At 39.3% G+C, this 15,174-nt stretch overlaps 1 protein-coding gene across 1 annotated transcript; it reads left to right on the top strand.

Moving 5' to 3' along the window:
• Positions 1-4,723: 4,723 nt before the first annotated feature.
• Positions 4,724-6,417, top strand: LOC119771114 (bromodomain-containing protein DDB_G0280777-like). The gene has a single exon (XM_038266508.1). The coding sequence runs from the start codon at positions 4,724-4,726 to the stop codon at positions 6,017-6,019; it is 1,296 nt and encodes a 431-aa protein (XP_038122436.1). The 3' UTR covers positions 6,020-6,417.
• Positions 6,418-15,174: the final 8,757 nt, after the last annotated feature.

The following is a 15,174-nucleotide window of genomic DNA, read 5'->3' on the forward strand; positions in this document are numbered from 1 at the left end:
CCATGGTGATGCCAACCACCCGCAATCAACCAAGTAGGTATCCTCACGGAAATACCGTATCTTGTACGGCGTGTAACGGTTCTGAAAATAGTAGGAAAGAAAAGTGTTAGTTATTTTTTTTTTTCAAAATTTACATTAAAATTTTGTTCAGGCAATTTTATATTCCTCAAATGAGAAAAAACAAACAGCGCGAACTTACCATGGCTTCCAAGCTCTAAACTAAGCTTCCTTTCCTCCTTTGTCGCGTTGATGTTGCTTCACTGACTGTCGGGATTGATATGAGAACGAAAACAAGAAATCAACTTACTTTTATAGCTTCTTGTTTTGGCATTTCGTGGAAGAAATCGTGGTGGCGAATAAAGTAGGAAAACAAAGAGAATGCCGTAGAAACGGCAAGACGAGCAAAAGGGGCGGAGCATGCGTTGACGCATTTTGCGAACAAAACCAGTGTCGCTAGTAAAAAATTGTACCATTTTCCTATTGACCATCGTGGAATAAACATGGAACCGAACATTGTTGCGGACTGCTGCCGTCTCGGACTCCGGATCGGAAGGTGCAGAAGTAGTTTCTTCCGGACACTGACATTTCGCCACAAGCCTCAAACATAATCATCGAGCGGCTGGCCGAAGAAGCGGCCCGACTGGCGCGCTGCACCTTACGGAAGATGTCCCGCCGGGAGATCCGGAACGCCGTCTGACTGATGCCGGTGCTCCGGTCTATCTAGTAGGAAATGCCGCGTGGGACAACAAAAAAACTCGTATCATCCCGCGCGATCCGCAGCTGACCATCCGTAACGACAACGAAGAGCAGAACCGGCATGATTTCGCAGGGAGGAATGCTACCGAACATCAACACCGTTGTGCTGCTGACGAAGACCCAGGGGAGGCGCAAGCAGGAGGGAGCAGCGAATTGAATTGCTAGCAGGAGCTCTCGTCATTCATTTAAAACTAAACCGTCCTTTTCAGGACGAACAAAATTTTCAAGGAAGAGTTTTGCGAACCAGTCATTTTTTCAGTTAATGTTTCGAAGGAATTTTGTAGATGGCAAAATCCATCCGGATTTTTTCACATTTCTCATAAAACAATCTCTATTTTTATGTCCGTAACGAAAATCAATTTAAAACCTAATCACTTCTCGTCGACATTCGGGAACCTTTGCGTCGTAACAGGGCCCTTGCCGGGCATAACGAACGTAGCAGGCCACCAGCTCTTCGTTGGTACGCAGATCCGGAGCAACCGTTTTTCTTTTCATCGGATTCATGTCCGCACCCAGCACCCTGGGGGAACCTTTCCGCGTGAACTCTTTCAATCTTCCGGTACAGAACCTTCCGGGAGCACGACATAGCACCAGTAAATTTGACCAGGCAGATGATAACGGTTCTCGGTGACGGTCCACGCAGTCGTTCTTCTCCAGATACTGTCCGGTTTTTCTTTTCGCTTCACATTTTTGTTTGTGTCGAGTGGTATTCGACTAGCTGGTCGAATATTATTACTAAGCCCTTTATTTGTTGTCATATGAAATGGTGCACGGAAAAATCGATTAACGATATCCTGTTAGTTTACAGAAAATATTAAAATAATTAAAAATCGAAAAAAATTAAAAGGCCGTTCCACATATTTTTTGAAGTTCATGTCCCTCCCAGTCACGACGTTCTAGCAGGATTCTAGCAGAGTTCTTACAGAGCTGGATTTTCTTAGAGGGACCATCCATAAACCACGTGGACACATTTTTGGGAATCTAAACCCCCCCCCCCTTCGTGGACAATTGTCGATACAAAAAAAATCTTTTTTGTATGGAGCGTGGACAATCGCCATACCCCCTAAAGTGTCCACGTGGTTTATGGATGGTCCCAGAGCATTCTAGCAGAAATGTTCCACCGTTTTAGCAGGATTCTGGCAGAACCAGCTCTGGTAGAATATTTCGTGACTGGGCTCGACTCTGACCAAACTGGAGGGGGTGTTTGTAATTTATGTTGGAAGTCAACCCCAAGTGCGACCCTGGTTTTACTTTTTAAGTAGCTTTAGAGGTTTTGCAGCAAAGCTAAAAGACACTTGTTGCCACCTATGAATAAGTAGCGTAAACCTATGATTTTTGAAAAAAGTGTGTTTTTATCTTCAAAATCAACAGTTTTATAAATGTTATGCCGGAATCTGACAAGAAAAATTATTTATAAATTAATTAATTAATATTTATTGTTCCAAAACAAAATTTGACAAACAAAATTTGACACTGATTACTTTAAAGCAAAAAGTTTTTCCTATCTTTTGCAACCAGTTTAGTTAAGATTGATGCAGGAAATCGTGAGAAATGATCGATTTTGTTCTGAACCCCGGCAAAAAATCATACGATTTTGGACAGGTATCCTCATTAGTGGCGTCATTTTTCTTGTCCGATTCCGGCACAAATTTTATTAAAATAATGATTTTGAAGATAAAAACAGACTTTTTAAAAAAAATCATAGGTTTACGCTACTTGTTCATAGGTGGCGACAAGTTTGGAGTTTTTTTTGAAAAAGGTCCTATTGGCGTCCAAAGACAAAGCTTCATGCGACATCTAATGTTGAGTAGCGGAACAGAGCGAAGCGGGACGATTGAAATTTCTGCTCTTTGAGGTTATGTATAAGAAATTCTTAAGAAATTTCAATTAATATATTTTTATTATGTTGGTCAGAGTCAAGGGACATAAGGGCATGAGTCGAGGGATTTTTCGTATTTTTTATTTTTGAACTCTTTGAATTTTATTTTCGTTTTAAAATTATTTTAATAGGGGAACAGCATCTAATTCCAGCGTGCCTCTAATGTTGGCAGGTCAGAACTTTGACATTCAATTAATGCTAATTAAAAGCGTTTTCAACTGAACTCGAGTGATAAATAGCTCAATAAGAAGTGAGCATGCAAGTTTCTATAAAAAGTTTTGCAAAATTAGTTGTTTAAATAGTGAAAATCAGCAAATTGGATGGAGTTAGGAGCGAGTGCTTAACCTGCCAAAGATACGAGAATTTCCCCTACTTTCTTATTTTTCCGTACATTATTCAATTTTTCCGTGCACCATTTCATTTGACGCGGTAGCAAACTGGCTGAATAGCGGGTCAAAGTGAAATCCCGAAGAACTGAGAGCACATTTCAATGCTATACGGCTATACCGCGATGGGCTTGCCGTCGGGTGCAAATTTGATTTGCTTCGATGTTTGCCACCAGCGCTGGAGACGCCCTTAAGCAAACAAATAAAGGGCTTAGTAATAATATTCGACCAGCTAGTCGAATACCACTCGACACAAACAAAAATGTGAAGCGAAAAGAAAAACCGGACAGTATCTGGAGAAGAACGACTGCGTGGACCGTCACCGAGAACCGTTATCATCTGCCTGGTCAAATTTACTGGTGCTATGTCGTGCTCCCGGAAGGTTCTGTACCGGAAGATTGAAAGAGTTCACGCGGAAAGGTTCCCCCAGGGTGCTGGGTGCGGACATGAATCCGATGAAAAGAAAACGGTTGCTCCGGATCTGCGTACCAACGAAGAGCTGGTGGCCTGCTACGTTCGTTATGCCCGGCAAGGGCCCTGTTACGACGCAAAGGTTCCCGAATGTCGACGAGAAGTGATTAGGTTTTAAATTGATTTTCGTTACGGACATAAAAATAGAGATTGTTTTATGAGAAATGTGAAAAATCCGGATGGATTTTGCCATCTACAAAATTCCTTCGAAACATTAACTGAAAAAATGACTGGTTCGCAAAACTCTTCCTTGAAAATTTTGTTCGTCCTGAAAAGGACGGTTTAGTTTTAAATGAATGACGAGAGCTCCTGCTAGCAATTCAATTCGCTGCTCCCTCCTGCTTGCGCCTCCCCTGGGTCTTCGTCAGCAGCACAACGGTGTTGATGTTCGGTAGCATTCCTCCCTGCGAAATCATGCCGGTTCTGCTCTTCGTTGTCGTTACGGATGGTCAGCTGCGGATCGCGCGGGATGATACGAGTTTTTTTGTTGTCCCACGCGGCATTTCCTACTAGATAGACCGGAGCACCGGCATCAGTCAGACGGCGTTCCGGATCTCCCGGCGGGACATCTTCCGTAAGGTGCAGCGCGCCAGTCGGGCCGCTTCTTCGGCCAGCCGCTCGATGATTATGTTTGAGGCTTGTGGCGAAATGTCAGTGTCCGGAAGAAACTACTTCTGCACCTTCCGATCCGGAGTCCGAGACGGCAGCAGTCCGCAACAATGTTCGGTTCCATGTTTATTCCACGATGGTCAATAGGAAAATGGTACAATTTTTACTAGCGACACTGGTTTTGTTCGCAAAATGCGTCAACGCATGCTCCGCCCCTTTGCTCGTCTTGCCGTTTCTACGGCATTCTCTTTGTTTTCCTACTTTATTCGCCACCACGATTTCTTCCACGAAATGCCAAAACAAGAAGCTATAAAAGTAAGTTGATTTCTTGTTTTCGTTCTCATATCAATCCCGACAGTCAGTGAAGCAACATCAACGCGACAAAGGAGGAAAGGAAGCTTAGTTTAGAGCTTGGAAGCCATGGTAAGTTCGCGCTGTTTGTTTTTTCTCATTTGAGGAATATAAAATTGCCTGAACAAAATTTTAATGTAAATTTTGAAAAAAAAAAATAACTAACACTTTTCTTTCCTACTATTTTCAGAACCGTTACACGCCGTACAAGATACGGTATTTCCGTGAGGATACCTACTTGGTTGATTGCGGGTGGTTGGCATCACCATGGATGCAGGACGCATCATTCCCGTTCCCGGCCGCCATGGGCCCGTGGGCGCCACCGCAAGTACCGTGGCCACAACCACCGCAATTACCGTGGCCACAACCACCGCAAGCACTGTGGCCACAACCACCGTGGCCACAACCACCGCAAGCACCATGGCCACAACAACCGCAAGCACTGTGGCCCTATCAGATGCCGCTGCCTGGATTGCCTGGACCCGTCGTAGCGTACCAGCCCCCCGTGCCGCAACTGCAGCCACTGCAGAATGCGCCGGCCCATTACCAAGCCAACCCAGCACAAGCGCCAGCAGCAGTACGAGTACCAGCCCAAGGACCGCCGCCTCAGCCACTGTCGCAACTGCAGCCAGCACCGGTCCAAGCGCCAGCACCGGTCCAAGCGCCAGCACCAGTTCCACGAGGACCAGCCCAAGCACCAGTGCTGCAAGACCCGGCTATACAGCCCGTAGTACAAGCCGTTCAGCGCCAAGTCCCGGTACAAGCTGCTGTTCCGGTCCAAGGCCCGCAGCATCAGGTTGCGGTCCAGAACCAAGGCCCGCAGCATCACGTTCCGGAACAGTCCCAGGGTGGCCGGCAACCTGTCCAATTGCCATGGACGATGCCTCCACCGGGGTATGGGCGAACATACGCCCAGGTCCTGGCAGGACAGTCGCTGCAAAGAACGCGATCAATCAGTCGGCAGCGCTATGACCGTCAACAACAGCCGCGGCAACAAGTTCAGCAACACCAACACCAACAGCAACAATCACGCCAGCAACAGCAGCAGCCAACCCCACGCCAACTCAACCAACAGCAACAGGTACAAACCCAACAGCAGCAACAGCAATCCCAACTCCAACAGCATCAACCACGCCAACTCAACCAACAACAACAGGATCAAACCCAACAACAGCAACAGCAACCCCAACTCAACCAACAGCAACAACCACGCCAACTCAACCAACAGCAACAGGATCAAACCCAACAACAGCAACAGCAACCCCAACTCAACCAACAGCAACAACCACGCCAACTCAACCAACAGCAACAGGATCAAACCCAACAACAGCAACAGCAACCCCAACTCAACCAACAGCAACAACCACGCCAACTCAACCAACAGCAACAGGATCAAACCCAACAACAGCAACAGCCACCCCAACTCAAACAGAAACAGGTACAAACCCAATCTCAGCAACCGCAACAACCCGATCAACAGCAACCATCGACTTCGGGAACTTCAACTCCAATCTTGGACAACAAAACCCCGACAAAACCCAAGACGCCTAAAACACCAAAAAAATAATAAAACTTCCCGACGATTCCATCTCGCAACATGAAAGTGAATAAAAAACATTTCCTGTGAACTCAATATTATTTATTTATTTTATTATAATCATAAAACTCTCAGAGAACCTAGGATTGAACACGGATTAAGATTAATATAGCACTTCGGCAACTTCGACTATCAACTTATGATTGCAAGAACTCCACAGAAACTGTTTAGAAACTATTTATTACTTCGAATTTTTATTAACGAATTTATTAATTACGAATTAATTAAGGAATGCCGTCGAAAATTCAAACCGAAAATAGCCTCTTAGACAATAATACAAGCTTGATATTTCTAAAGCTTATCGTTATAAATAATCACCAAGATAAACGCTAGAATTACGATTTGTTAAAAAAATAGTTAAATAAATAGTTTCTAAACAGTTGTTTATTTTCAAAACAGTTTTTTTCTATTTTCAAATATACTGAGGTTTCTGCCTAAAAATGAAATATGTTTTTAAAAGACTGAAACAAAAATGAAAGGAAATAAGGCCGTTGCATATATTTATCAAAGTTTTTGTGACCGCGTTCAATTCCGCAGTAAATAAAAAACGTTACTTAATCCGCCTTTAGGTGGTTGGTGCCATCCTCACATTCGTATAGTAAATACATTCAGTCAAAACATCATAATCCCCTTAAAAACGTTTAAAAAATAGGCTTCATTACTCTTTTCATTTGATAGGGTTGTCAGATCATCAATCTCTAAGACGCGTTCGAAAGGTATTTTGATTACCCATTATACGATGGGCGCTTCATAGATACGGAAAACATTTTCATCAAAATATCTGAGATCCGGCCTTCAATCTTTTGGTGGAAAGGTCTATTGATTGCCTATCCAACGATGGGTCGCTTGATCGATCCGGACAGCAATTTTATCAAAATATCTGAGATCCGGCCTCAAAAAAGTGTATAAATACCTACAGACAGCTCGAGAATCTGAGTCAATAGGTATAAATGAAGGTGGGTCTTGAATGCTTAATTAAAAAGTTCAAAAAGTGATTTTATAGCCTTACCTCAGTGAGGAAGGCAAAATCGTTAAAATTTGCCTTAAAAAATGAAAAACAAAATTCTCCACCGTTGTAACGTAACGCTACATATTCGCTCGTGGGCTCGTGCATAAACCACGTGGCCTTTAAATTTGAAATTTGTAACCACCCCAAACATTATATATTATAGCTTAAGAGCGAGTCCGCGAACAGGGCAAACCCTTTTGTATGGGACGTCGTTTGGACCTCACCAATCGGCAAAATCAAATTAAAGAACGAAAAATCAAAGCATGCTACTTGAAGTGGACTGAAAATTTTTTTGACAGCGGGAGCAATATTGATATCGAGAAGATCGACAGCCAAAGAGTCGACTGTATCACCAAAAAATGGATCTAAGGGGTCACATTGCACCGAGCAAAAATTTACAACCAAAAAGTTCACTAAAAGTAAAAGTGTCTATTTTATGTGTTAAACTGCCTTACTCAAAGCGTTATCAGTCTTCGATGGTTGTTCCAGGTTGAATCGAGTTGATATCTGGATGGAACATTTTTTTATTTGAGTTTGAAAATTGTGCTATTTTTTCACTAAAATGCCAATGACTCCCTTTAGATTTAACCAACTGGGATGCTCCTCCCCTCATTTTGTTGCAGTTTTTAAGTCCTTTCATTTGATTCTCAAGGTAAACTTATTCATAGTTGCACTGAATTGTCTAACATAGTTGTAGTGTTTCTTTACAATTTTAAACATTATTTATCTTATCTTATCTCGTTCCTTACTCCATATTATTGTAATTTTGTAAAACTGTTTATACAAACTTGCTTTTTCACTTCCTATTGAGCTATTTATCACTCGATTTAATTTAAAAACGCTTTTTATGAACTGTAATTGACTTTCAAGTGCTGATATGGCAACATTAGAGGAACAATGCAGTTAGATGCGAAATTATTCATGTTTAGTTTATGTTTGTTTTTGATAGTATTTTGTTTATTATACCACCTCCTTTTGCCTTTCTAGTTTTTCATATTTTAACAAATTTTGTACATGTTCTTCACATTTTTTGCTATACAATGATAGCAATACCATTTAAATTGGAAACAAATGCGTAGAGTCATAGTCTGGGACACTAAAAAAATACTGCATACTAGTTTTACTTAAAATAAAGGAAATGTTAGTAAAAAATACAGCCAAAGTTGACCCCAGAAAAAAATGACATTTTTAAAAACATTGGCAAAGTCACATAAAACAAGTCCACTTACAACCCCAAAATTTTCTAACATTTGAAGAGTTCTTCTTTTCAATGCTTTGTAAGGATCAAAAATTGGTTGAATAATGGATTTTTGGCGAATTTTAAGATCGAAGCCCGTCTAGAAGCGGGGTTGGGTTGTAGAGGGTTAAGTATTAGAATGTAAAAAACACATTTTGGCGGGCATTCAGGAGCTTGTTCCGGTGGGCCTACTAAGCCCTAATCCCAAATATGAGCTTGATTGGACGTTACAGGACCTGGCGCTCCGCACTTGAATTTTAAATGGGATTTAACGTGAAGACTTCCATCATTGCCATGATTTTTCGTTCAAAGATATAAATTATGCGTCGCTTTCAACATTTTGACAAAATTCCTTCAACAAATTGTTCAGAAAAGTACCCTACATGTGTTGATACTTTTTGGTAACGATTATCCCATTACTCGTAAAGTTATGGAAATCGCCATCAATTAATGATTGCCAACTAGGACGTCGATGATTGTACCACAAAATTATATGAATTTTGAAACACATTTGATCTAGACCAAAAATTCCTTCTGTGGCTTCAAGAAGGCAACAACCGGCACATGCTGATACATTTTGGTGAAGAAATTCGTTAAATTAAATTCAATACAAAGCATTTCAGGGTGATGATCAATATTCTTCGAAAATGATCAACGGCTTCACCTTAACTTGTAAAAAGAGATTTTTTTTCAAAATGTCAATTTTTGAGGCACTTTGGCCACTGAAGCGTTTATTTTCGGCAGTACTGGCATGTAGTGTATAAAAAATTGAAGTTTTCAGCTTTGTGGAGCTCGGTACAAGCCTTCAAAGTTTGGCATTTTTTGGAAAAATTGGCCCCAGCAAGATCAAATGGCGTCTCGGGCGTCGCGACGCATATCTTTTTTGCTGGAGTCAATATTTCCAAAATATGACAAAGTTTGAAGACCTGTACCGAGCTCCAGAGAATGCTCAAAACTTCAATTATATATACTAAAACTTGCGCAAGGATCTGACCTACACGCCAGTAATGCTGAAAATAAACGCTTCAGTGGCCAAAGTGTCTCAAATATTTACATTTTTGAAAAAATCTCTTTTTACGGGTTAAATCCCATCTAAAATTCAAGTGCGGGGCGCCAGGTCCTGTTACGTCCAATCAAGCTTGTATTTAGGATTTGGGCACAGTAGGCCCACCGGAACAAGCCCCTGGATGCCCACCAAAAAGTTATTTTTGTTACATCCTATTAAGCATCGTTTTATGATTTCAAATTATTTTTGACGCCATCCAAAAATATTTTTTTTTCGATTCTCCTATTCTCCAATACTCCTATTCTGTTTGACGGTGAATTTTTTAAAACAATTTTTATATTAATTATCTTTTTTTGATAGTCGAGGTTAAGTATGGCCCCTCTAAACTACGCTAAAGTGAATTGGAATTGTTAAATCCAATATAGAGGCCAAAATGAGGAGAATTTGATGTAAAAAATGTAGTATGGTTCAAAAATACAGCTCCAGTAAAGCTGGATTTATTCATTCTACAATAATGCACATTTCTCAGCACAGGAGAAATTCTCCTATATACTACTGTCTATCTGATTGCATCAACAAAGCCTGATAATGTCATAGTGAATTTTAGATAAATTTTGGTAATTGTATACGTAATTTAGCAGTATTTTGGTGAAAGCATTTTTCCAAAAAAGTGTCCACGTGGTTTATTGATGGTCCCATAGTTCCTAGTTTTATTCTTAATTAACAATAGTTAATGGTTTAATTCTTAGCACTGAACGAACATTTTAAATCTGTTTAAAATTAAATTTTCGAACTAATTGTAACCGACTAACACTGTGACATGTAAAAAGTATTTTTAAATTTGAATCTAAATTATTTGGCCGTAGCGTAACTTATTATATAGGGCGTAAAGTCTAACTATGCTCGTTGGTATTCCTTAAGCAACTTTTATATTTCTGCTAGATATCGATTTAACCAGTAACATACGCTGGTTCGTATAACGACTGTCAGTTTATCAGCTGCATTTGACCCTCGGTGCCTCGAATACAGCATTTTCCAAAATCTCGACCGATCGTGTTGCAAAGCACCTATGCATAGTGACCTGCAAAATAATACAAATTAGAATTAATTCATGTTTTATAAAACTAAACAACAGTTCACATAAATGTCCCATATGCATTTTCATCACATTTTAGTTGATGATCATACAGGTAAGAGACAAACATCTCTCGCGTTTTTCTCAGATTGCTGTTTTTGTATAAGGGACATTTATGCGAACAAGACCAAACAAAATAAACTATGAATAACATAAGTAGGGGAAATCAATTACAGCTGCTAATGACTGCAATTCCAAATAGCGCAGTATGAAGTGATAAAGCAAACTAAACATATTTATTTTACTTAAAATTAGGCAGAGCCTCCCCCTTCTTGTAAAAAAAATGCATGCAAATTCAAAACTACGTTACGTTACGTGATTACTATTGCTAGTACCAACCACTAGTTTTGGCAATACGGGTATCAAAATCAAGGATGAAAAAAAATCTGTACGATTGCCTGAAGAAAGGCCCTCAGAGTATGCTTTGATCTTTTTTTTCATTACTGCCACTTGATCGCTGGGTGTGGCAGAGACGAATAAATATTTGAATGATTGGGTTTAGTCGTCAACTTGCTGCGATCTGATTACAATTTTCCCCATTTAACGCCAGCAGTCATGGGTTGTTACAATCAGCGATTGACCTCTTGACGAATGACAGCTAGTCGTGGCAATTTGAGAATAAAGACTATTCTCAGCAGTCTTATTCGTGAGGTGTTACAGGCAGTGATTAATCGCAAAATTAATCATAGTCGTCGGATTTTCAACACTGATCAAAATTCATGGTTTTTTGATACTGGACATGAAAATGGTAATCTCGAAATTTGTGGCCATAACCTGGAGAGGCCGGTCTTTACCAGTTCAAAATTTCGATCCAAAGCGTCACTTTTAGCATAAAGTAATTTCAAACGGTAATTTTGTACTACTTCGCAATTCGCAATTTTCAGTGTAAGACGGGCCTTGACCGATCTTATGCACCAGGTTCCCAATGAACACGCACTGCCCTTACACCTACATCTCACCCTTGCTCTGAGTCAGTACGAGCAACACGCTAGAACACGCTTTGAGTGTTCGTGCCAGGCATGCGCACCTTTCCGGTTACGCATTTAAACTCGTTCCGGAGGTGGTACATTATTTTCGGTTTGATGTAGTGTAACAGTAGCCTATCAACTTAAATTGAAGCAAAAAATATGTGGAGTTTGAATTCAAAATATAATTGTTATTTTACTGTGTATTGTTTCCTACTGAAATTTTTCCTGATGTTGAGTCGTGTCTATCTTCGTTTTCGTTTTCGTTTTACGGAGCAAGGTGGGGGATGCGGCTTCAAGTCAATCCAAGTCCGGTCTCTTGAAGAAGAAAGGGTAGTGGCCGAACTAGTATGTGCATACAAAATGAACACCACCGGAAGTTATAGAGGATCGGGAGAGGGATGGTTAAAAGAAATTAGTGTAGGTGTGAGTGGTAAGAACTTGGATTACTTGAACCGTTACCGATTAACTAAGTTTAAAACTGAATAAAGGGAATCTAAAATTATGATTCAAAGTAAAAAGGCCCGGAAGAAATTTTATACATTTTTCTGACGATTTTTGGAAAACTAACGAAACGGAGATAAATACAGAAGAATTAAAAATTTTAAGCACATTAAAGAATCTCATTGCAAAACGAAAGATGAAAACTAACTTGTCTAACGAATATAAATCTTTGATCTCACTTCCACCAAATTTGAACAATTGAATCAACTAATCATTTAAGACCAATTATTAATTTACGGAAAACTAGCTAACTTGAACCGAGAACATAACCTAAACTATCTGAAAGTAACTTTAATCTCAAATCCCCGAAATTTAAATAAAGCAACACATTCCTTTACCTTGCCTTTAAACCTGTCTTGCCACTTCCAAATCCAATAAACAGTTCATGTTTTACAAATTAAACAGACGTCGTGAATGAGAAAAGAAACGACAATTTCGTGGCGAATATATCCCTCTCACACCATATGTAAACTGTCATTTGAGTCAAAAAGACACAATCCCGTTCACAAAACCGATGTGCCCTTTTGAAATGTTAGGCTCCATTTGCTCGTCAATACTCCAGTAGATCCTCGATTCGCAACAGTGGTCGATACAACCATAATCCAAAAACCGTTAGTTCAACAGATCAACGAATTTTGTCCGATATCATTTCAGTATTGATTGATCGAGAGTCTATAGAAATTTTAACAAATCAGAATGGTTAGTTTAACACTTGAATGGAAATCAGCGATTCTGATAGAATTACTTAACTCACTTACACAAGACTGAAGTCTGGAATCATTTAACAACCTAAAAGTTACAAAAAAACTAACTGTTCTAAGTGCCGGCAAAAAAAAATCTGTGTCCAAATACCAAATCCTAACCTCACCCATATTAAAATAGATAAATATTACGTATTTAATACGTTTGTGATTAATCAAAATATTTAATATGGATCCTACAATGCCTGGAAGAGGCCTCTGTTTCTGTTGCGAGTAAGCGCTGGTTTGCATTATGAACTTCTACCTAAGCTAACTATGTCCTATTATCAAAGATATTTAAGTCTGTACCTTTAAGATTTTACAAACAAGTATATTTATTGAAATGCAAATAACAGTTTCAATGTCTTGCAATTTTACACAATATAAAAGGTGTGATTTCTATCCACATAAGAATATAAAAAAATGTGTGATACATATCAACGTCGGAAACCATCTTGGCAATTAGCCCTGAAACGACGGCAACGTGTGGCTCCATCTCCAGGGCTGATGTTGAGTCGTGTCTATCTGTTTCTATTTCTTCTGTCCCGGTTTTTTGTTACAGTTTCAGGGTACTAAGCATGTTATAACAGTTTTTCAAAAAATTACAACATTTATATGTTCGTAATCCTTCAATCATTCCATAAGTTCAAAAAAGTAGTAAACAATAATTAGTTAAGGAAAATGTACAGAATAAAGAATCAGTATTAAAGAAAGATAAAAAATGTATGTTAAGGAAAAAGGCTTTTTGAGTAGTAGATGGAAAAATAGACAATAGTTAATAGATTATATAAATGAAAGCTTATAGGGCAGGTGAACAGTTTTTCAAATAAATAAATAAAGAAATGATGTTCCTCGCCAGGTGTCAACCAAAGAGATATCATTCCACCCTTGGCCTGCGGTAATACTGTACTACTTCTGTCAAAAACAACAAATACATATGAATCGTTGTTGTTTTACTAGCTTTATAGGTGTCGTGAGTTGACAAATATACGACCATTTATGTCAAAAGACCTTTAGTTCCTCGATTCGCAGTGATCGATACAACCAAAATCCGAAAATCATTGATTCAACAGATGATTGATCGAAATTCTATGGAAATTTTGATGGAAATTTTTAAAAGTTTGAAGGAACATCAAAAATATGTAAGATTTCTTTCTCAAATGCAAAACTGATTATTACAACAAAGCCTACATCAATTCCTAACCTTGACATTAATTAAACTAATTTTAAAATACAAAAACCCCATAATATGTACAATATAATATGTTATATGTTTAAACACATTAATAAAAAGGTACAGGTGGTTATGTTACACTTGACCAATATGACAAAGAACTTTACACAGTTTTAAAAAGTCAAAGTAGTTATGTCACAGACATAACCGGAATGGCGTAGGCCGTAGACTACGTAAAGTTTTAATGTTTAGAAAAAAGGGATTTCTATCTCAGTTTTGAGGAATTTGCTATTGCATATTGCCTGAAATTGTATGGTTTGGTAAATGCCCATACGATTTCGGTAAATGAACCTTCCCTGAGGGGACCGGCCACGCCAGATTGTGGCCAATTCTGTCAACATGGATATTTTCATTACCAGTATCAAAAACCATGAACTTTGATACCCATTTTGCCCAAAATCATATGGTTCGGTAAATGTCCCCCCGGGGGAACCTTCCTTGAGGGCACCGGCCACTCCAGGAGTTGTTCTCTACATGTGTTGATACTTTTTGGTAACGATTATCCCATTCCTTGTAAAGTTATGGAAATCGTCATTAATCAATGATTGCCAACAAAATTATATAACTTTTGAAACACATTTGATTTAGACCAATAATTTCTTCTGTGGCTTAAAGAAGGCAACAACCGGCACATGCTGATACATTTTGGTGCAGAAATTCGTTAAATTGAATTCAATACAGAACATTTTAGAGTGCTGATCAATTTTCTTCGAAAATGATCAACGGCTTCACCTTAAAACATTGAGTTGTTTCAACTATTTTGCCAACATTGAGAATTTAATAGCAAATTGCAGAATAATTTTCGAATCGAATGGAACCAAAATCGGGCCGATTCGATTTGAGGGAAGGAATATATAAGCGTTTGACGGATGACGCAGTTTTCCAGAGCCTTCGGCCCGGGTTTTTTGGAATTGCTCCCCAGTACCTTCGAGAAAGACGTAGTCTACGTCAAAATGTGTTATATATACAGTCCAGACTCGATTATCCGGAGGCCTCAGAAAAAAATCACATAGGATAATCAAATCTTTGGACAATCGAATCACATTTTTTTGTCTTATTTTGATTGTCGAGCTTAATTATGGCCCCTTAACTTCTCTCAAGTGATTTGGAATTTTTAAATCCAAGATGGCGGCCAAAATGGCGTTGCTAAAATATTGAAAAAGTGCATTTAATAATTTTTAAGGCAATCAGCCTTTCAAATTTGACTAAATTGTGGTCGCAGAATTCAGAATTCAAACTTCTGATAATCGAACTTGGGATAATCGGAACTTCGGATAATCGAGGCTTAGGATAAC

The sequence above is a fragment of the Culex quinquefasciatus genome, chromosome 1 (genome assembly GCF_015732765.1).
Source record: "Culex quinquefasciatus strain JHB chromosome 1, VPISU_Cqui_1.0_pri_paternal, whole genome shotgun sequence".
Lineage (NCBI taxonomy): Eukaryota > Metazoa > Arthropoda > Insecta > Diptera > Culicidae > Culex > Culex quinquefasciatus.